Below are 23886 nucleotides of genomic sequence, written 5' to 3'. Positions count from 1 at the left end.
GCTAAGTCCAGCTGTTAAGTAGTTGCTTGTCTTACAAAGTGATATTACTATGTCCCCATTATAAGCTGGGTAACTACAACAAAAAAATTAACATTGGCTTTCTGAGACCAGAGAATGTCCCTTTCAGTTGTGGCTGTAAAGCAGAAGTTGGTTGGAGTAGTACTTCTTCCAATAATTTATTAAAAGCTCTACTATGCCCGAATAAGATTATAACAAGAAAGCAGTCTTTCTGCTACTACTGCCTTACTCTCAAGTTTGAAAAGCTTTTACCAGTCTGCAAGTGGCAACAGGCCATAAGAATTATCATCACTATCACAACACTTCAAGAGGGGGTAAAAAAAGTGACTATCAATCAGAAAACCACATCTCAGGTGTCCATCTAGGTCATCCATATGTAAAATACACTCACATTAAGGCTGGTCACCTGGAGCACCACCCAAAAAGGAACCAGGAACAACACCAGTTTAGTTGCCAGTCAACTTAAAAAACAGTAACAGAAAGCCTTCTTTTCACTTGGCTTTGAGTTTTATGAACTCAAAAGTCCGAACCAAGTTTTCTAGGGCTCAAATCAAAACAAAAGTAGGTTTTTTCAGCTCAAGTTAAGAAGCTAATTCATCTGGCATATGTGCAGGGTTGCAAATTTGTGTTTTGGGGGTTTTAACATGCATGCTGCAGCTGAGAGAATTGGCTTACAACTTTGATGTACCAAAAAGAACTGTAGGACAAAGTGACCGACAGTAATATCCATAAAATAAAAAGCAAGAGAAAGAAGGAAACATATCCCTTCTCTAAGTCACCCACAGTCTATCTAATGGGTACCTTATCAAAAGAAAAAAAAGCAGTAAACATAAGGTGGTAGCCTGCAGCACCTTAAAAATCTAAATGCCATTTCTAGGCTACGTACTTTGTGAACATAAAGACTCTCCGTTTTAGAACGGCACAGGAAACTATATGCTAAATATAACAATTAATACAAATAATGATAAGCATCTCAAAGAATGAGAGACTGAACAGACTCTTGTCCAAGACTCATGGTTTCTGTCCACTTCAATAGTAGCAACCTGAAAAAATATTTGTACATTGCTATTGACTTGATTCACAGGCTTTATATCACCAGGTTCCTCTTTTCAATTCTTAAACATGCACGCCATTCAAAAATGTGTCTAGAAAATTGTTATTTAACTGTTTAAATTGAGTTGTCAAGGTCAGGGCAAACTGAATTCCTGCCACCTTGCAGCCTCAAAAGCTTACTCTCTTGGCTGGATGCAAGAGAAGTGTTTACCCAAAGCAGTAATAGTTTTTCTTTTTTTATCCAGAAAAAGAATGATGTACAATCCTCACAAAGAAACTAAAGTCCTTCCCATAACATACAAATGTGGGAAAGGGCAGAGTAGGAAAAAAATAACCTCATCAAAATTCCAGTACACAACAAATCCAGAAATATTGTGGAGCATGTATCTCTACCCACTCACATAAAACTGTTTCAAAAATAGGCACGGAATAAGCATATAGTTGAAAGAGCTGATAATTTCTCCAAATTCACTCCCATCATTTTTAATTGAAAAACATGCACTGCCTCAACACTCATCTGCAAGCAAAGCTAAAAATGAATTGCTTGCAATATATAGTTATCCTAACTTGGCTCAGACAACACAGTATCAAAGTGCAAAACTAAGATTAGTAGATTATGTCAGAATGAGCTCCCATGGTTTATTTTTGAATGCTGTAAATATCGTTAGCCAGTCATCATAGCATGTGTGTGCCAAAATACGCTAATCTTCTGCAACTATCACGTCATCCAAAAGATGTCAGACCAGCAAGGCAAGCTTAAAGAACTGAAAGCAGAGCACCAGGGACTCAAATACCACAAACGCTCCTGAAGTACAGCAGCAGGCCACAGTTCCTCAACCTGCCTATTATTTGCATTTCTTCTCAGTCATAGATCCAAGGCTGCCTTTTTTGCACAGCAAATCAAGGAAGAACCTGGCAAAAAAGATGGCAAGAAGCCAGGCAGAAAAGACAGAGCAGATTACAGGAGAGACATTTAGAAAGGATTAAATCATGCCCCTCAAGTGATGCAATTATGAATTCTTCTGGGGGCATCATCACATTTCTGCTGAACTGATTTTAGCAATGTCAAAATGTCCAATTCCGCCTGTAGCAATTCTACAGGCACTAAACTGAACCTGACCAGAAACTACTCCACAGGCCTGACCTAGATGCAGAAAGTATAGAGAGAGCTTAGTTTAGCTTTCTCATTTTGTTTTCTGTGTCTATTTTTAATCACCCAATCCCATTTTTATGCCCAATAAAAGGAGGTTTTTGTCCCTCAGATAAAAATAGGGGATATTGTTTGTGACGCATCAGTCCAGGATGAGACATCTGCTGCAGAAATGCTGAAGCAGCTTTACATCTTCCCGATGTGTACCAGCGGAACGATGATTTCCACCTGGGCCTCTTTCCCTGCTTCCGTGCTCAGCCAGGCTGGTCACTCCGAATGGCTTCCTGCAGAAGCATAAATTTAGCCAATAAACTTGGCACGGGAGCAGATGGGGTGCAACTCCCAGCATCCGTCTGCTCACAGACCAAGGAGCTGTGATCCCGAGCCTGGAGACACGGCGTTCAGAATGGCAATGCTCCCAGCCGCTGCTCAGCTCTGCCACTCACCACGGCCACCCTTGCACAGCAACTTCAACAGCAGCATTTTACAGCTTCAGATCCCTTATATGCACAGGGAAGAATCGGCCAAAAGACAGGACATACAGAGGGGAGGAAAGCTAGCATATTTTCAAACGAGACCTCACTGCTATAATTAAAGGGTTTATTCCTTTCCCACAGCCCACACTGGAAATACCAGGCCTCTGTCAGATTACTGAAGGAACAACTTCAGAACAGGATGTCATTACACAAGGGAAAGTGTGAAACTCGAGCAAGTGAAACAGCAAATGGTTTTAAACCTTCTACCTACTGCTTCATTGAGGAAACGTTTTTGTGACTGACTGAAATAAACTCACCCCTCCAAATGAAAACCAAGAGCTCCCAAATAAAACCTGCCTGTTAAAAACCATGAAGGATTGCATCCAATAATCCCAGAAGTAATGAGCCAGCAAAACAAGCAGCCCATCAAATATCTAAGAGAATACCAAATACATTTTGGCAATCATATTATTTCCTGTATCTGAATTTCAGTGCCAAGTAATCCTCACATACTAGACCTGAATTTTACAAACCATTTGCAGTTTCCTGGTGGCTTCCTACCACTTTAAAATGCTTTAAATAAAATATGGTGGTTAAATATAAAAAGTCTATGTGCACCATGTCCCATCATTCATTTGGACATTAAACTCCAGGTACATTTTACTCTTTTCTCTAAAGTCCTAACAACAGGTTAAAAACTGAGAGCTGAACTTTTGGCCTGTGGGGTAGGGACATTTAGGACCATCAGCACTAGGAAACACTTAAGGGAAGTTCAGGTTTGGCAACACTGAAATTTGCATTAATAGACTTGAATTTTAATGTCCCGTTAATCTTACACAGAGGCAGTCAAATCCATCAGCACTATTGTTTTCAGACTGTCTGCCCACTAAGGCAAACAATGCATCATTTACACTTGGTTTACATTTATAGTTGGGAAGCAAGCCATGCAAAGGACTAAGGGGAGAAACCAGAATATTTTAAACGCAAATTTGGATTTCGAAGAAGCCTGTATTCCTCTGCAAATTCCACATCTGCTAGATCACACAAAAGCTGGGTGTTCGTAATAAAAAAAATAATAAACGTGTCTCTGCTTTTCCTTTCCCTACCTTAAAATTGCCTTCAAACCCTTCCTTTCACTAGACTGCTGCAAACTGGAAACTTTAGAAATGAAAGCAGCTGGTCTTTCCCCTCCATCAAGCTGACTGAATTCAGTAGTCACTATACAATAAAAATGGACAAAACAAACCCCAAATCAACCCCCAAAAACATTTCCCGTCTCCTCAAGAGCTTTCACTTACGTTCAAACCAGGAAATAACAGTAATGTGTATAAACAAAACATAAATTTTAACGTGGATTCCCTTTAGCTTCAGACTAGGAGTTTTAAAAATTGACCTACTTTTATGCAATACTCCCACAGCTGAGTCATCACAGTATCAACTGGTCTCTATCAGCTGCAGGGTATGATCATCTCTTAAAAAAAAAAAGTATCCATACTGAAATGCCTCTTTCATTATGTTAAAAATACAGCGTTAATCTAATAGTCCAAACCATAAATGGGGAGGGGGGAATTTCTGAAGAAAGTTGGAACTATGTAAAGTAGTCCCTTATAATGCAGATGCCATGCCTTGCAGCAACAGCCTGTAAGCTACAGGATAGAATATTGGAGAAGGCAGAAGAAACACAGATTAGTTCCAACTCTGCCGCTGTTACAGCATGTAGCTTCAGGCAAGTAATTTAGACTCCTTTCTTTTTCATCAAACAATAAAATGGAGGGAATGCTACTGCCTTACAGAATCAGCTGACGTTTATACCACACTTTAGCATATGCATAACATTAGCTATTACTACAGAAAAGGAAGGGGTAATATGTTTTTAATGCTGGCTTAGAAGGCCTAGCAGGAGAAGGTGGAAGTGCTTAATGAACATTAGAAACTCTTCACAGGGCCTTGATTCACTCTAATTCACTCTGGGCAGCATCTTACTGCCCCTGGCTTGCAGACCATCAGAATGAGCAGGAGACCATTAGTATCTCAGAGCAAAGCATCTGTTGATAGCAAAGTATTCGTTAAAAAAAAAAAAAGTATTTTAATTACTACTTTCTACTTATGTACTATCCTATAGCCACTTACAACATAATGTTGTAGTCTCAAGAGAGCAGAAGGAGGCTAAGAGGAACCCAAAAGTAGCTCTCAAGTGAAGCTAGCATCCTTAAGCTTTTCATACAGGGAAAAGAAAGACTTGAGCAGCTATACTGCTGGAATTGTTACTGCAAGTGTGAAAGAGACCCAACAGAAAAAAAGCCCCAAAAGATGATGCGAAATAAGATGCAACTTACACTGAATACTACCTCTGCTGCCAGCAGCCTATTTACATTATTTCTTGTAGGAAGTGGTAGTGTAGAGCCTGTCATCAGTTGTGGGGATGGGGGAGAGAAATGGCAACCGCTCACAGGAAAGGAAGCAAGAGCAGGAGGCTCCAGCTGAAGCCCTGGAGTGCCCAGGGTCAGGCTCCTGCACAAATGCCCCTGATGCAGAAGAATGGAAGGATGCTGCGGAGTTACCAAATCTTCCCCAAAACTCCCTGAGCCCACATCGAGCACACCCAAATAGAGAGCATTGTTTCAAAGGCTGCAGCAGGCACAGGAGCTCTCAGATGTCTGCAGCACGCTAATCCTGCCCAGGCCTTGCTGGCCCTCTGTCTGAGGGGCTTACGAGGCCATCCGTAGGTGAAGCGTGTCACCTCATGGCAGACTACAGCACTTTTACTTCTGCAAGGACAAGGAAACAAATCACACGAGGTGACAGTAGTGACATTATTCCTTAATTATACTTCACCATCTGCTACTGTGGCAGAACTGTGCAGGTATTTTAAGGCGGTAATCCAGGTCTGATACTCTGAGACCTAAGCCAGCAAGAACAGAACATTTGCTATTTAAGCGTCACAAAAACAGTCCAAAAAATGCACCTATGAAATTACATTCAAGACATCAAAGCGTTTGAGTCAAGAACTATTAATTCCAAGCGCATACTGAACGCAGTCTGGCTTCTTGGTGGATGCTTTACAAAGCTGTCAGTTTTGTGAGGCTGGAGCCAAAAGGCAATATTTGATATGTAAAGATGTTTGAGAAGGAGGAGGGTAAAGTGAGAAGAAAGAGTTGTATGAGTCAGCCATAGATCTTTTAAAAATTAAGTGAGAGCGTTTTTAAACAAGAGGAAAAAAAGATGCATACACGGATTTCCTCATTCCTGGGTTACCAATGGCAAAAGATAACGCTCCCTAAGTTTAAGAGAACTTTCAATCGTGAGCACTTACAGAGCAGGGAGCCAAGCCCTGTGACAGCAGCCCACAACACGGAGGCTTTACTCCATTGTTCTCAGCACCTTCTTGTTTTCAGAATTTATTTCTCAAATGCTGAAAAATAAAAAAGCAGCAGCAGCAGCAGCCTGAACAGGCTCCACTCCTGGTACAAGGCCAGTTTAAGCCGAGGTTGGATGGGGCACTGAGCAACCTGATCTAGCAGAGGGTGTCCCTGCCCACGGCAGGCGGGCTGGAACTAGGGGATCTTCAAGGTCCCCTTCCAACCCAAACCGTGATTCTGTCATTCTGTGACAGCTCGCAGCGACATGAGAGGAGCGGGGCCACCAAGCACCACTTGGTGCCCGTGTGGCGGCTGTGCCCTCGCTCCTCACGGCGGAGTATCACCTCCGGCCTAGGGGCATCAGGGACCTGGCGTGGGCAGCAGGGCCCGACACCAGGACCAGCGTTCCAGGTGCGGGCGAGGCTTGTGCTGGCACCGGAGAGAGGAGGAGGCGGCGCGCTCCGCCGGGCTGCCGTAGCGCCCGAAGGTCACGGGCAGGAGACGTGCCACCACGCGTGTCGCCACAGGACGACGTGACCGACGCTCTCCTCCCATCCCGGAGGCGGCAGGGCGGCCCCGCACCTGCTCACCTGGCCCGGGCCACCCCCTCCCTCTCTCCCTCCGTCCCTGGCTCCCTCCCCCGCGGTGCCGCCGAGCGCTGCCCCGGGGGCTCCTCCCGCCCCCGCCCCGCCTCGGCTCTGACGTCACGGAGGGGCGGGGGGGCGCAGTGCTGGGGGGCGCCGAAGGTTCCGCGACGCGCAGGCCCGTCCCTTTGTGACGTCACGGGGAGCGGGGCGAACCTGGCCGGGCGGCGGCGTGGCCGGCGGCCCGCGGGCTCCGTCGCAGCCCCGGCAACCTGTTGCTGCCGCCGCCAGCGCGCCCCGCCGGCACCGCCGCCTCCTGCAAAAAAAAAAAAAAAAAAAAAAACAAGCCGAAAATGGAGAGGGGGTGGGGAGGAAAGAGGAGGGGGAGAAAGGTTTAATAAAAGCGCCGCCGCGAAGTTGTGAGCGGTGGAGCACCCTTGCACGTTGTCCGCCCTCGTCCCTGCTGCCTTCCTCCTTCCCCCGGGAGCCGCGCTCTCGGCCCCTGCCCGGCGGTGCGAGAGGGCGCCGCATTGTTCGCCCCGGCGAGCCCGGGGGGAGCCGGCCTTTGGGGTGATCTCTCCCCCTTTTCCTCTCGCCTCCCTCACCCCCCCTTAATTATTAACACCGCGGTTTCCTTCCCCCCCGCCCCGCTTTTGTCTGCCTGCCTAGGAAACGTGGACGCCTCGCGTGTTTCGCCAGACTTTCCATCCGCCGTTCCCGTTTCGATGCCATACTTTAAACTCGCCGGCCCCGGGCTCCCCTCGCCTCTGCAATGCGGATGTATTTTAATTCGGAAATTTAGGAGAGTGCGGGGGGGGTGGAAAGGAGGAAGGGGACAGCTCCGAAATAGCGCGGAGTCTTCCCCCTCCACCCCCATCCCCAAAACCACACACACATCGTTCCACCACCACCTCCCCCGGGCAGCGTTGCAGCGGGGCGGGCAATCGATAGCGGTAGTCAGCTGTGGAGTCAACTGCAGTTTTACCAAATCTATAGAATACCGAGGCAAAGTGTCCCGAAGGTCACCCTCCCTGCCAAGGGACACCCCTCCGCTGAAAGGGATCGGCGCAGACGACAAGACGCGATATAAACTACAACTTTTGAAGCCTCGCATCAAACACGCCCCAAAGCGAGGATTTCTATATATCGCCCCCCACACCCGCCCCCCAAAATATTTTTTTTTTTCAACAGGGAGATAAAAATCATTATTCCCTCTAATGCATACACGGATAATCCCCTCCGCTTTTCCAAACGTAAGGAAAAACTGCCCTGTGCCAATCAAAACGTAACTGGAGCACGAACAAAAATCCAACTACCCATCCACATTTATATGTTTAAAGGATTAGACAATTACAAGGGATTGGTTAAGCGGCTGAATAAAGCGAGGCAGAAATACAGCCCAGGCTGCGCTGGATTAGCCCAAATTTTCGAGCCATCATAATGAATTATTTTTAAAACAGCACCGAGCCATTTTCCTCATTATTCCAGTCAATCCCGAGGAACGCGCTGGCCGTAAGGCGATCCCCGGCTGCTCCGGTGTCTATCGCAAGGCAGAGCAGCCGAGGATCGCACACAGGAGAGGGGATGTGGTACTGCGAGAAACCAGCTCGCCATAACCAGACACTCGGTTTCAACTTAAAGGGCTTCCAACAACCACCGCCGCCGCTTCACCAGACGGGGATAGACACACGTAGATCATTAAAAATAAAAAATTAAAAAAAAAAAAACAAAACCAAAACCAACCCAACCAAAAAACATCAACCCCAAAAAACAACAACAAACCTCTTTTAGCATGCAAAAGCACAGAATTAAGAAAACCGCTTGAAAATGCAGTTCGGTGACATTATCGCGGCCGCCCCCCGAGCTCCTCGCGTTTCATCTAAAACTAGATTATGATTGTGTCATTTGAGGTCAATACATTTATGCACTGGAGGAATCGCTACACAAATCTGGTTTTATAACCGAACTGGATAGCAGGCTTCCCCGTTAAAAGGGGCCTCTGAAACTCCCCCACCACACTACAGAAAAATCAAATTCAGCATCACATTTGTTCCCAAAGCCTCAGAGCTGCAAGATTAGCTATAAACTTGACATTCACTGCCATTTCCTAAAACTGGGAGTCAAACGATACATGTTATGACCACTTACGTATTTCTTTTGAATTATATTCCTCTTGGGTCTTTCTTTGCTCATTCTGGTATCCAAATTCTGATTGCAAAAGGGGACAATTGCTTCATGAATTAAAGCCGAGACAATTAAAAAAAAAATTTAAAAATACCGAAAAAATCCAGGGGGGAGGGGGTTGTTTGTAGTGGTATCTTGTAATCCGACTTTCTTTCCTCACAATGTGATTCTCCTAGCAATAAATCCGAGAAATGGGGGACGGAAGAAAAAAAAAAAAAAAAAAGACGAATGCGAAGGAAACGAAAAAAAAAAAATTCACTTTAGTGAAGCATTATAATGGAAAATTTTCCCCTAAACACAAAAAACGACGCCCTTGATATCCCCTTTTCTCTTTCTCGAGCCGCCTAAGCGATCTGCAGGTCCTTAGTGTCAGAGCTGTAGTTACATCTTGGAGGAGGAAAGGGGCCGGGAGGAGAAGATAAATAATCGGGACGTTGGAAGTCACGTTTGTGCCGCTGCAGCAGGGAAAGCGGCAGGGACAACTCCAGCAGCGGCGGCGGCTCCGGCGGCAGCAGCGGCGGCGGCGGCGGCGGCAGCGAGGGCTGCACGCACCGTGTGTGTCTCCGCTCCTCCAGCTCCCCCCTAACCAATGAGAACAGCTCTCCGCCAGCAACTTTAAATGGACCTGGCTCCCTTTTTTTTTTTTTTTTCCTTCTCCTTCTTTTCCTCCTCTGTTGTTAATATATATGTCTGCGTGCGTGTGCGCGCGCGCGCGTGTGTATGTATATATATATATATCTATGTATGCGTGTGTATATATATACACACACGGACACACGGCACACACACATACATGCATACACCTCCTAGGGCTCGCCTTTAATTCCCAACCGCGACAGCAGCCGCAGCGCGCGGCCCCTCGCCGGGCTCAGCGCATGCAACAGGCCTCGCTAAACACTCCACGTGGGTCAAGCGTCATGCGCTTCCCTCTCCCACCCCCCACCCCTCTTCCCACCTCCCTTCTTTTGGCATTTAAGCGTGGCCACCCGGCAGCCAAGGTCGCCTGGAGCCCTACGCCGAAACCCGAGCGGGGAGTTTGAAGACGATCCCTCAAGAGCGCAGCACGCTCTGTCGCCGTGCCCTGCCCCCCTCCCCGCCCCGCTGCTGCCTCCTCTCTCCTCCTGCCTGCCAGGGGCTGTCCTTCCGCTCCGTCCTTGCGCCCGCCGTGCCTCCCCCGGCTTCGCTACGCACGGGGGACCCGCCGCGCTGGCAGCACCTAAAAGTCACGTTTGGCCGCGCAGGGCCCAAGAATTGTCCTTGTTCGTGGGGAAAGTTGTAGTTCCCTCGCCACAAAATGGCGAACGACGGAGAACTACACCTCCCGGCGTGCGCCGCGCGCCCGGCCGCCGATTGGCTGCTGGGCAAGGAACCCCCTTCGCCACGCTCGTTCCCCAACACCACCACCACCCACCCCCCTCTACGTTGGTTTCCCCCTCCCGCTTGTCTCCCCCAGCTTCCCCCCCTCCGCGGCGCTCGGTGGTAGAGGCTGAGGGAAGGGGGCAGAGGGCCGGGGAGAGGTGCGGCCGGAGAGGGAGGGAGGGAGGGAGGGAGGGAGGAAGAGAAGGAGGAGGAGGAGGAGGAGAAGGAGGAGAAGGGCGAGGGGGAAGTTTATTGGGAATCGCTGAAGGGGAGTGAGGAGGCAGGCAGGCGCCGCGGGAGGCTGCAGGGAGAGCGCGGGGATTAATGTGTCTGGCTTAGGCTGGGAAGTGGCGGCACGAAAACTTCGTGTCTGTGGGCTGCGCCCGCCGAGGAGGCGGCGGTCTGGGTCTGCCGGACAGACAGACGGACAGACAGACTGCCTGCCGGCGGGCGGGCGGTGTCAGCTCGGGACACGCTGCGGGCTGAGCTGCGTCCTGCAGGGCCCGCTCGGTGTCTCCAAGGTGTCCCGAGGTCGCGCCGGGGCTGCCCCGCTGGACCCGGGCCGGTGGCCCGGCGCGCCCGGGAATAACCTTTTTGTGCGGATGGATGTGGGCTTTTAAATCCCGCCGAGAGCCCGGCGGCTTCCCAGGAGCGGCGGCCTGTCCTCGCCCAGGGCTGGTGCCGAGGCTGACCAGCGCCTGCTGCCTCAGCCCCGCCGGGCTCTGCCGCTGGACCCGCCGGCGGCTCCTGGAAACCGGCTGTCGGTGGGAAATCCCGAAGTTCCAATTTTCGAATAATTTCAAATGTATTTTTTCTGTAATTAAAAAAAAAAAAGAAAAAAAGATTAAAAAAAAGTAAACTATTTTGGAAGTGGAAGGTCCGTCTTCAGCAAAAGCCCAACAGTTCCTTAATGGTGGATTGAGGTGTTGGAGCAAGCGGAGAGGAGGGTCACAAAGTTCATAAGGGAACTGAAGCACTTCCCTCCGAAGACTGGCTGGGAATGTTTGTGGGGCTGATAAATAAAAGGTTCTGTGGAGGCTCCATGTTGTTCAGAGCCAGTTTGGATAAGGCCTTTAAGCATCCTGATGTATTGGGAGTTGTCCTTTCCCAGGACAGCGGGAGTTGTAACTAGATGATCTTTAAAGTTTCTTCCAAGTCCTAACATTCTATAATTACATCTTCTCTAGGGACAGGGAGGAAAGAGTGTCATTAATGATGTCCCTTGGTGTGAGGTATCACCGTACCCAGTGTGTGTTTGTGCTTTTCTGTAGGACTCACCACGAACTATGAGAACTGATGGATGTACTTTTACACTAATGACTACACTTGGGTGATGCTTTGGGAGCTTTACAGTGTCTTCCACATGCAGTTTTTATGTTCAGTTCCCTTCTGGAGTGTATCACAGCTGCCCTGTAAGGATGAAAATTTTTGTGCAAAGCTCTTGAGTGGCAGTGTTCAAAATCAGGAGAGCAGAGGACAGAAGTTGCCAGAACTTCACTCACTAGTACCTAGCCTTGAGTCTTCCCCATGAGACCATCCTACCCCACTTCTGTGAATAAGTGACCATCTTGTTGTCCCTTTACCTTAGAAACAGAATGCAAATAATGTTTAAGATGCTGAGTGGAAAAAGTAAAGTTATGTCATAATTTATTAGTTTCCCCTAACTTCTTCTTCACGTTTATTTTTAATTATTTCAGGACTCTTTTCCTAATCTTGTTTAATAAAAATTGAGGTACAAATGGCCTGTGCTTGGCCTCATCCAATATCAAATGTTTTACTTGTGATGAGGTTAGTGTTTTGAAGCCTTTTCTGTAAGTCTCTCATAGGAAAATACAGATTACTTCTTAAGTCTAAAGTGAGGTTTTCGTTCCTTGAAATTGGAAATATGAACATTTCTCATAGGACTGTTTACCTTCCTGCCCTCACTTATTTTTATTAAGGTGTTTATGCAGCATGAAGGTCTAGGACATCCTTGGAAGAAAATGCTTTTGTCTTGGCTTTTCTTCAATTAGTAACAATGCGTCTGTGCTCCTCCAGAAGACATTCTGGAAAGCCAGAAGAGACAAAGATAGCCATTCATGTATTTCTGAGTCAATAATTGAGCAAAAGGTTTTCATAGAAAAACCTACCTGGCTTTTCTCAAATGACATAAGGTAGCAAACCCAACTATTCCCCCGCCCCTTACTTTGGAGATTGCTTCCTGAGTGGTCTTAAAAGTCTCGGTGTTGCTATGTTTGCTACTGGCTTTTGTGCCATGTGTTGAACAAGAGCTTACTGTCAGTGCAAACTAATGAATTTTCTTCTGGAGGCTGGGTGGCAGAAACCTTTCCCATAGATCCGTGGCTCTATTTACATTTGTGTTCTGTTACACAGAGCATTGTATTGTGCACATGCTGGGTATCATGTATCCGCTGTGGGTCTTGCCTTTCAGTTCTAGCTTGTGTACATTTTGGAGACCGACCTTTTAAATGCTGAAGCTGGACTGGTTTGCAAAATTAATTAAATGCTGGTACAATAGCACTTAGTATCATAGGTTAACTGCTACTGATGTCAGTGTTTGCAATTACAGTTGACTGCTTTTTTTCCTAGTTGTGACTTTCCTCACAGTCACTTCCAACTATAACTCTGCTTGAAGATGTTTGAGAAATGACTACTGTTAGCATGATAGAAATTCCTTCTTCCTCTTTTTCCTTGTTTCTTTCTCATTCATTTCTTCATTGTAAAGAATCCTTTACAGGAATTACACACATTTGTAAAGGAGCCCTCCAAACTAGATATATGTGTTCTACAACTAGTTTTTAGTCACTGTCCGGTGTCAACCTTTCCAATAATCCCAGTGGTCTGAGTATAATACTATTTGTAAAAAAAAACTTTGGGGATTTTTTGTTTGTTTGGGTTTGTTGGGGGGTTTTTTGGGTGGGAAGGGGGATTTCTTGGTTTGCACGGGTCACTTTCTAGCATGTAACATAACCTTACAGCACACAACTCAGTGAAAAGTGAGAGGAAACTTCATTCAAAAGGAACCTTGGTGATACCTCTCCAGCTACTAGAGTTTTCATAATATTTGCCTGGTTCACATCTCAGTGAAGATAAAATCCCTTTGAGGTTATAGGAAAAGAACATTGATCACGGCAGACTTACCTATGGCTGCACTTCTTTTTTTTTTTTTTTTTAATTTTAATTAGGGACTACTGCTTTTGGCCCTTTTGGACTTGGAAGGCAGATATATGTGCTGATTGGTTTCCTCTGAATTCTGGGGCAAAAGTTTTAGTAAGCTAATGTGGAAAGTCCTGCTATGGGTGCTGACCAAACCAGGTCAAAACAAATAAAAAAGAATATGTCATTCAGAAGGAAGACTATTTAATTTTTAAAGTTTTTTGGTTGTTATTTCTTCTCATTGGTCAAACAGATAAAACAATAGGCACGAGAAGTACGGGGAAGGCAGAAAGAACATGGGGTAAATTTGTGAGCTGCAATTCACCAGTCGGCAAACAAAGGGCATGATGCCAGACAAGTTTGGCCATAAAATAGTATTAGGGGCTGGCTGTGATTGTTTGTGGACAGATGGCTGGTTACCAGTTCATAAAAATAACTTCTGATACCTTTTCTTCAACTGTCTTGTATTTACCTGAATTATTTCACAGAAAAGACAAGATTAATTCTCTAGCGTTCAACAGGTTTTCTACAATTGAAAGTGATGCAGCTTTCAATTCTGGACCTTATATCTTGTGTGGATAAAAGCAAAATGTTTTTTACATTGAGAAGGATGAGAGTGAGAGAGGCTTGGTAGTTTTGTGCGGCTAGATACAGAATTTGCTTCTTGCCCTAGAATCTGGTTGGCCATCTGCAGAGATGTGTGGGGAATTCTCGTGGTTTTTTTGAGGTTTGAATCACTTCTTGGAAGCTTCATGGAGTAGGTAGAGACTTTAAAAGAGGACCCCTAGCTTTGTAAAATCAATACACATTCCTACAGAGTAGCTTTTTTTGCAAGAAGCAGTAACAGCATTTATGTATAGCATATTTTGTTCATGTTTGAGGAGATGGAACTCTACCACAGGCAGACAACTCTTCCTCCTAGCAACTAAGAAGGATGTGGAGACCATCAGAGAGAGGTCTCTCTCTATAGATCCCTTGCCACTGACTTGAGTTGATGCCGAGACCCAACATTCTGGTTTCCACGTTTCCTAATTGGGGTTCCTCTCCACTTTCTGTCATGCTTTACATCCTATCTGTCCTGTATTCATATTCTGCCTTATTGTTTTGCTTTGGTCTTTAAGGCTCCGTAACACATTACGGTAATATTGGAGTAGTAAAAATAGCGTTGCAATACTTATTTAAGAGAAAACCATCCACCGCTGTGAATTAATCCCCTGGGGAAGAGGGAAGTAGAACTTCCTTTTATTTGTTCCCATGGGGAAATAGAGATACAAGCAGCCAGTTACTGGTAATCAGTTTGGCCACTTCCCCCCAACCTTTTTTTGCTTGTTAAATACATATGTATAAATGTACGCATTTGTTAAATATTTACGTAAAATGCAAATGTAATGATCAAGCAACACAGAAAGCTGGGGAATATGCAAGGTGTTGCCTCTGCATCTAAGGGTTTCCCAACAGGCAGCTTCCAGCACGCACTTGAGCTCTACATGTGTAGTGGATTCTGTATCGCATGCACAGAGGGTGGATTCATGCACTGTGGATTTATGCACGTGATTTAAAGTCCTCTGAGTAATTGAGACACAGTGCCTGGCATCTCCAGGAACCTTAGAGAAGCCATGCATGCACGTGCAGGCAGACACTACACAGATGGTCAGAGTGAAAGGATACTAAAGTGGCTAAGTTAAGCACTCAAAAGTTACAAAATGCCAGAATTGGGAAAATGCTTAGGCAATATTAATTCCATCTATACATCTATATATTGCTTTGTAATAATCTTAAAATAGATTACCTTTCCCCCCACCTCCATAGGATGATTGGGTTTTATTTGGTGCATTAAGTGAGTCTGCTCTAGGGATGAATTAGAGTACATGCTGAAGGAGAGAGAGAGTGTTGTCTGTTGAACTCTTACCCTCCTGTGTTCCTGGGAGCATAAGAAGGGAAGACATAATCTCATTGTTAAGGCAGCTGAATGTTGCTTTGGAGAAGTTGATCCTCTGCCAAGGAGTGTGATGCTGGGTAAGCCATTTACATCAATCTTTTAATAGTGGCCAGGTCAGCACTACCAATTTGTACATAAATAGCTACAGTTGTCAGGTGGGTGATGAGTTGTGACTTGTGACTGTCATAGCTCTTTGATCCAAATCTCCTAGTGTGCAGGATACTTTGTTCTCCCACTTGAAAACGTAGAAGAGGAGATGGGGAAATAAATATGTCTGTGGTTGCTAGAGTGTTCCTATTGTAGCTCTTGCATTGTTCCTCATTTTATGGGTTCTCTTAGGACTACACATGTGCATCTGCACCAAAGGCTGCTGGAAGCTGTATCCTTTGAACACAGAATATGCAGTGCTTAATACTAGCAAGACCTGTATTTTAGGTATTTTGAGACACTTCAGATCTTAATTTCTGACTGCCTCAGCTTACAGACTGTAAAAAAAAAATAGAATTAATGCATTCCTTTAGCACACAGAACCGATGGAAACATATCACTTGTGGACTGTCATGATGTTCTCAGTGCAAGCACCACAGAAAAAGCACCACAAATCTCTTTGTCTCTTTGTCTGCCTTTTCTCTATTGAATTTAGTACTTTAGTACTTTGTCAGCTTTTCTTTTCTTTGAATTTTATTTCACTCCTTTTTACAGCTAGCAATGTAAGGTTGCTTGTCCTTTCCACATTGTTCAGCATTTACTGCAGTTTGCTCAGTTGCCCTGCATCTGTTGAGATGTAGGATTGTGGGACAGTAACCCCTGAGGCACAGAAGCTTGAACAAAATCCTCAAAAGTACTCAAGCTTGAACAAAAACTGTCAAATTAATATGAACTTCTGATTTTGTTTCAGTGCAAGTTGCTGCATAAACTCTAATCTTACATGAATGTGAACTGTTTTAGTTGAGTTAGTAATTTAAACCATTTCATTAAATGGAAGTAAGAAGCTTTTACATGGAGATAAGAGCTCTATGAGGAGGAAGGGGAACAGGAGTGTCTTAGTGAAAGGAAGAGGGGATGGAGAAAAGCACTCAATCCTTCTTCCTCCTCTTCTTCTTATTTCTCTGTGCTCATTTGAAAGTCTTTTTTTCTCCCTTCTCTCCCTCAGCCTTATGAAGAGTGTGATGCTTACTTTGAGCCATGGGGAAGATCGGACATGTGAGACTAACAAAGTTAGTGATCAGAGGACAGTGTTGATGGGCAAGGGGAGATCCTCTCTGTGGCCAAAAGACACATGGAACAGTGCTGGAGCAGGGAAGGAAAAGATGACTGCCTTGCCAGTATTTCACTGGTGAAAAGTGGCATGGGAATGGGGGAAGATTTGAGAGGACAAAGTGCAGGGTGGACTGGAATGACTTCAGAAGCAGGCAGGTTGTGAGGAGGGAGGAGGACTGGGGAATAGGGCAGGGAGTAGGTAGATGGAAAGGGGCAAAGGCTGGTTTTGCTGTAGAAGTTGAGTCTGGTGGTTTTGTGGGAGGAAGGGAAGAGGCAGCACAGGTTTTGGTGCTCCAGGGTGGACCGGAGGCTCTAGAGACTCCAGGTTCAGCCAGCACCATTCCATAAATCTGTTATTTGCATGTCTTCTTTTCCTGCCTGCATGTCAGCTGTCTGGGCAGAGCCTGTCTTCCAGGGCTTAATTTGCAGAGAGAGAGAGAGCACATAGGGCACTGAGATGAGACGTTGCATGCTGAAGCCTATCTTCATAGGCAGTATTGATGGTCCTCCCAAGCACAGGACACACTCTGTTTTACTGTTGGGAAAAACATCCAGCTCAGTTGCCCAGAGCTGCTTCCAGCTGATGAATAGCATGGAAAAGTGGTGAATCAGGCATTGAGTATGGCTCCAGTGCTGGCCGGGTCTGTGCTGCTGGCGTCTAATTTACTAGCCAAAAATCAGCCATCATTTTGCATCTTGTAACTGACTGTAAATTTCAGATGTTTGAAACATGATTTGTATTATAGCCAAGTAGAATTAATTTTGAGCATGGTGGAAGTTGTGGTTTTAATAAAAGGCCATGTTTATAACTAATCAAATAACACACACAGTGATGGCTCCTACTGAAAAGGCAGAAGCAGCAAGTTGTTGTAGTCATAAAGAAGGTTATCAGATGATTCAGTGTTTAGTAACAGTATAGAAAAGGCCTGATCCTATGAAGTTCTGGGTGCTCTCAATGGCTTTTGATTGTTGACCAGTTTTTGAGGTACCCACACAATGCACAGGGTCAGCACCATGAAATCATTAAGTAAAGAGCAGAATGTAGGAAATAAAATATGAGAACAGCTTGCTTGTTCTTAGGAACAGCTTTTATTGCCCAAAAACTGGCGTATATTTACTTCTTGTTTGTGATAGACAGTTAAAGTAATAACTCCAGTGGTGGTCTCTGTTTTTATTGAATTTGTAATATGTGCTGGCTTTGGATGTGCGGTTTCAGTCTTCTGCTGATGTGAGATGGAATTTGTGCTCTGTTTAGTTCATGCCATGTCTTTTGTCAGTTCAGTGCCTGAATAAGCAGGGTTGATGGCATGTAGTAACTTGGTGTGAGAGGCTAAGATAAAACCCCAGCTGTTTCTCAAGATATCGCCTGCTGTTATCAAGAGGCTCAGGTTAGCAATTTTAAGTGTTACAAGGACCTATGTTTTTGAACTGCTTTCCTGAAGAGAAGGTAGAAATGTACATGCCTGGCTATTTTAGGAATCATTCTTTCTTGAGTGTGCTTATAGTTCATGAAATGTGGGCTCAGGGAATATGGGTAATAAAGCTGAATTATCATCCTTGAGTGTTTGTAGATTAAGGATATTGTATACGAGTGAGTCGTGGTAAAAGCTGACTTAGGTTTAAAATACCAGCAACAACAACAACAATAGAGAATGGATAGCCCAACCAAGTGTTGGTCACGTCACTAATTCTTAAGGGATTCGGGTACAGCTGAAGACTTGCCTTCTTCACTGACGTGGTGGATGCAACACACCAGCAGCCAGCCAGCTTCCACGATCCCTCCTGCTGACCAGTCCATGAAGAAATAGTTATCTGCCAAACAAGCTGTTTGTTTTATTTCAAAGCCCCAGTGGGCCCAGCCCTTCCTGCCTAGCAGCTGCAGCAGGCTCGGTTCCTGCTCAGTGCCTGGCCTGGGAAGAGATTGCTCATTGGCCCAGGAGAGTGGTTCTCCATAATTGCCTTCTGAGGAATGCTGTGTGAGAGGATTTGGACTTTCTTTTAAATTGTTTGTTTTATTAAAGTTTGTTTATTAAAGTGAATATCTGGTCACAATAGAAACATGTTTTTTTGAAGCCTGTGTATTGCCAAGAGAGCAGGAGAGAGCACTATCAGGTTATTGCTTCCCCAGGATCAGAAGTACACAGGCAGCTCTGCAGCATCCTGGCACCTTCTTTCTTCCCTCTTCCACTTGGACCCTGACAGATCTGCTGTAGTCATCACTCCCTGCATCTCTACAGGGGGGACAGGGATGTGGGAGTTGCTCCACCTGTGGCATTTCTGATAAACAGAGGTTAGATCTGTACTGCAGATTGAAGGGGTACCAAAGCTAGCTTTGAACAAGCTAATCCGAGTGCCTCTGCCAGTCTAGCTGATGAAGTAGAGGGGTCTGGATATGTTAATTTATACCACTAAAAGGTATGCTTGTTTACCCTTGGAAGGTAAATTAATCAGAGATGGCAAATTCATGCAGAAAGCCAAGTCTGCCTCTAGTACCCAATATAGTTTAGTCAGCTTTGCACCATGCATGTACTCAGTTATGTTCATTAATTAAAAGTTTTGAAACTGCCAGTAAATTAAAAATATGTTTGTCATATTGAGTTGCTATACCATTCTCTCATCAGCTGAGCGGAGAATATGACACCTGCAGCTGTCACAAAAAGTGTGAGCCACAGCCCCAGTAACCCTTTCTAGTAAGTGTGTGCCGTACATATGGGTTACATAAACTGTAATATGTCAACTTGCCCACCTGGGCCATGAGATGGCTCATCTTGTGAGCCCAGAAAGATTAATTTTAAGCCCAAGAGAACCTTGCTTAGAATTTATGGCTTTTGGAACTAAAGCATCTCATCACTATGTGATTCTATCTTTGTATGTTGTAGTTTCTCTGCATGGAATATAACACAAATAATCTCACACTTTCTTAGCAAACCATTCAGGATGAGGAAATTGTCTGGATGAGGGAATGGCGTGGGAACACTCTTATGGACCAGTGAGTCAAAGACTGGAATTCCCTCTATAAACCAGTAATCTGTCTGGTGAGTTAACATGCTCAGAGCTGCAGTGGTTTGGGTTTGTTGACACACTTCTCAGTGAGACTGGTGTTATTCAGTTTTCTGGCTAGGACCGACTTTGGACAGCCGAGTGAAACAAATGTTCCTAGGGAGAAGCATGAACTGAAGGCTTGACTTTAAAACAAAATATCCCTTGCTGGCCTTGGAAGAGAATAAGCAAGAGTGGTGATTTTTTAAATCCTGCCTGTGAGATCAGTGTTAAAAGCCTTGAGGAGTGTGGTTAGGTCAGTGTCTACAGTGTGTGTAGGAGCTGTGTCCTCGTAGTCACAGCAGGGATTTCTGCTTGGTTTTGACTTGGCTCAGTCTTTAAATGGACACTCTCTGAACTGCTTTCTTCTGTAGCTACTTGTACTCTGCTCTTGTTGAACACCCAGAAGTGGCACCCCACTGTAATCCAGCAGCTCAGCTGGATAAATTGAAATTTTATGAGAGGGGGGGTTAGGATGGGCTTCTCTACTGAGGAGAATTCGTCAGTGCCCCATTGCTCATTGTCAGAAGCCCTATTCCTGCAGGGGTCTTCCACTGGCAATCCTCAGACCACAGGTGGAGGTCCCCACCAGCAGCCAGGGGCTTCCACTGCCCGAGTGTTTCCTCCTCAGTTGCTGGTGGGGAGAGAATTTCTCACCTCTTCTGTGGCAGACCCTTTTTTGAGACAGTAAGGATTTGTGAGATAAACAGGATGGGTTGCTGTGGGATTCTGAGTTGGCTGATTGTCACCACACCAACTGGTCCAGAATGGCTGTGGCTGAAGCCTGCTGGATGTCACCACCTGCTCTTTGACACCCATTTTTTTCTGGCTTGCCTTCTCCTATCTTGCTTCCAGTCTGCCTGCTTCAAAAGGAAAAAAGCTAGCTGAAGAGACCTGCACTACTGGTTATTTGATGTAGATTTTGCTAAAATGGACTGACACATACATACAGTTCTGGCTGGTGGTAGCTGTGCATGAATAAACATAATTACCCGTGGCTCTGATGTGGTATCTAGCTACTGTAGATGCAAAGCATGAATTTAATAACTGTGTATGGTGAAATGGTTATGAATGCACGACTGTGCAGTGTAGACAGGGCCTGATATATCACTCATTTGTACATTTGTAATTAATTGTAGGAACAAGATTGTTCTTTGCATGTGTTCTTTCTTTGCTGCCAAGCACGACAGAGAGCTATAATGATCTTATACCTTAAGCTTGTAATAAAATATTGTTGGTTACCTAGCAAAGAAATTTCTTAATTAAGTTTTCTACACAAAATCCCATCATGCTTTTTAAGACTTTTTTTTTTCTGCTAGAACTCCTTAATGACTTTTACCTCTGAGTATAATCAATAACAAAATTTCTGATATTTAAGAAACATTTTCTGCATATTTTTTCCATCTGGATATAATGGAGCATAATTTAAGACTATGGGCAGAAGAGGGGGTAAATGATGCATGTAATGATTGTTTTAACATTTACAAGAAAATAATTTATTTAAATTGGATTAAGCCTTAATATTATCACACTTTTCTACCTGATTTAACATGGGGGGAACGGTGGGGGAAAGGGAAGAAAACGATTTCATGGTGAAGTGTTTTAAGTATTTAGTATTTTCTTTGCTTTTTGATCATCCAGCCATCCTGCCCCACAGCCATGTAAATTTTCTTACATACAAATGTTCATTTCCATCTTTTACATTCCTCTGCTGACAGTGAAGAGGTCATGCTAAATCAAACTGATGGAGAAACTGGACATCATCTTTACCCTGAATGCCCAGATTAATTCTACCAGAACAGAGGTGGGGTAACAGCAAAGAATAATTTGCTTTTATGTATTACTGCTTTTAAGAACTCTATTCATCATATTGCTAACTCTGGTATATATATTCAGAATGAGACAAAGAAATAAATACCTGCTTAGGTTGGACGTGAGACCTTAGGGTTTGGTGGCTTTTTTCTGTCCCCAGCAGTTTTCCTGCCAGCCTAATTATTTCTGCTGAGAATGGGTCTCCAAGTCCAATTCCAAACTTTATCATCTTCATCTAATTCTTTTCCCCGCTCCAGGAGAGAGGAATCAAGTGGGATAAATTCTGTATCTGTATGCTATCCAGCTTTGAGACTACTGATTGAAGTGTTTTGTTTATAATAGATGCTGTTTTGACGAGGAAGAAAAAATCTCCTACAGTCAAAGGAGCTCCATTAGTGGCAGAACCAGCAAAGCCTGGTTTTCTGTATGTTGATGCCTCATGGTTTCATAGTGAATTACAATTGTCTCTTTTTTCCTACAGAGGGGTCATTTGTTAGGTCTATCTCCCATGTGGATTCTTTAATGCTTCTTAAGGTTTAAATTCATGTTACAGCTCTTTTTTTTTTCTTCCAGCTATGGTACTTTTAGAATTGCTTTCTTCCCCTAACTATTTATTTTTTACAAAGAATGGGGAAATTTGAGTGTTCTGTGTATCTATTGCATTTTGTTAAAATAGAAAAAAGAAAAAAGCCTGGAAACTCAGTGTGTGACTTTCCAAACTTCAGTGTCATAGCAAGCCAAGCAATAATGGTAGTATCTTGCTAAGTACATTGCCCACTTTGGGTCTGTATTTAAGTTCATGTCTTCTGGGAGACATAAGTTTGGCTTTCTAGTTAGTCTTGCTCATCCAGTAGAGCTACTGTCATCAATGTCATCAATGGAAGATGTTCTGGCTTTATGAAGCATCAAATAATTATTATGCAAATTCCCATTAAAATGACAGATTTTCTTCCAGTCTCATTTTTATTAGAGTCAAATGTAAGTTCCTTATCACTTTCAAGAGGAATTTGATTTCTTTTACAACTGTAAAAGAATTCAGAGGTTGGGGCAGTTTTATTGTCACCAGTGTACTATTAATCACTTATATGTAAACCAGAAAATATTTCTTCTCAAATCCAGCTTCAGTACACAAAGCTGGGTATTATGCTCTGTAAAATCTCACATTTGTAAATTGAACAATAATGTGGTATAATACACATGGAATTCTATGATATCTTTTTTTTTTTCCTGAAAGAGATTCATTTTTAAAACTTAAAAGTACACTTCATATAAATGGAAGGTTAAATTCTATTGATGAACACATTCTTTGTATGTGCATAAGCTCCTGTTTACTTGGGAAGTATGATATCAGTAGAGTACTTCTCAGTTAAAAGTTTATTAATTTTTTTTTTCTCTGTTCTTTGAGGTGTCAGTACTGAGAAAGATGAATCGTTTATTAGTGGGAGGCCTGACACATGATGAAATCACTATCTGACACTTCAGTGACTTCCAGTGTTGTTCTGTGAAAATTCAGCAAAGTGCAGATGATGTGGTGTTGCAGTTCCGTGGGCAGCGTTTCCTCCTTTTTTTTCTGCAAATGGATGAAATGCTTTATCATCGCATAGTGTGTGAGATCTTCCCCATTTGGGATGAGTAGTCTTTCCTTATTGTTCAGAGTGATTCATAATCTGATGTAGGAAAAAAATAGAACACATCTGCAACTGGCAGAGAAGATCTTTGTATTTCTCCTGAGAATCAGTTAAAAAGCAGAACTCGATCCATGGGGGTTTTTTTGGAGGGGAAGGGTATGGGAGAGGACACAGATAACATTCTTGGCTGAGTGTTGCTACAGTTTGGAGTCGTCCTCCTAAGACACAGCATGCAAATCTCCATTGTGTTACAAATGAACTGCATCTAAGGGACAGTTCTCTGCTGGCCACAGGATTATCTCCGGAACAGGGCAGTGATCTCAGCCCAAAGACATTTAGGGTGTAAATTGGCATCTGACAATCAAGCAATGGGCAATAAACAAGCGAGTGTTTGACAATAAGCTGAATAGTTTTACATACTTAGAAAGTAAGTAAATTTTAATTCTAGTGTCTTCAGACCAGTAAACCGTTCTGCAACCATATTGGTTAGGATATTTGCCTGACTGAATTTACTTTCTTTCCCTTCTCTGTATGTTTTCTATTCACTCTCCTCCCCATCCCCCCCAGAAAGTGTTGCAGTAGTTTCAGACTATTAAGATATTTTCCTGCATCATGCAATTTGAAGTCTGAGCAGTGTTACTCCTACTCCTTTCCCGAGCTACATCACTCAGCCATTCAGATGCCCTACTGTAAATAAAATGTCACAGGCTGGGAAGTTGTAGGTATAGACGTGCTTCCCAGTACCAAGTCTGGCACCTAAAAGGTGGCTTCAGGGTTTTCTTCTAACTTAACTGGTGCCTCTCTTTGCTTCCTCAGAAGCTCATGGTCTTTTCCCAGTCCATCCTCTCTCATTTCTGGAAGTTAGGGGT

The 23886-nt window shown here is 44.2% G+C and overlaps 1 protein-coding gene across 2 annotated transcripts in view; it reads right to left on the bottom strand.

Annotated features, from left to right (window-relative positions):
• Nucleotides 1-8982, bottom strand: part of JARID2 (jumonji and AT-rich interaction domain containing 2) — a 207218-nt gene extending 198236 nt beyond the window's left edge. The window contains exon 1 of one of the 2 annotated variants that reach the window (XM_014878218.2): nt 8789-8982. In XM_014878218.2, coding sequence (XP_014733704.1) covers nt 8789-8833 — 45 coding nt within the window. In that variant the 5' untranslated portion in view covers nt 8834-8982. Of the gene's footprint in view, nt 1-7305; nt 7428-8788 lie in introns of those variants that run through there. The other variant, XM_088169073.1, reaches the window with a different exon arrangement.
• Nucleotides 8983-23886: the final 14904 nt, after the last annotated feature.

Source organism: Sturnus vulgaris, chromosome 1 (assembly GCF_052056855.1).
Source record: "Sturnus vulgaris isolate bStuVul1 chromosome 1, bStuVul1.hap1, whole genome shotgun sequence".
Lineage (NCBI taxonomy): Eukaryota > Metazoa > Chordata > Aves > Passeriformes > Sturnidae > Sturnus > Sturnus vulgaris.
This window is presented reverse-complemented; position numbering and strand designations above follow the sequence as displayed.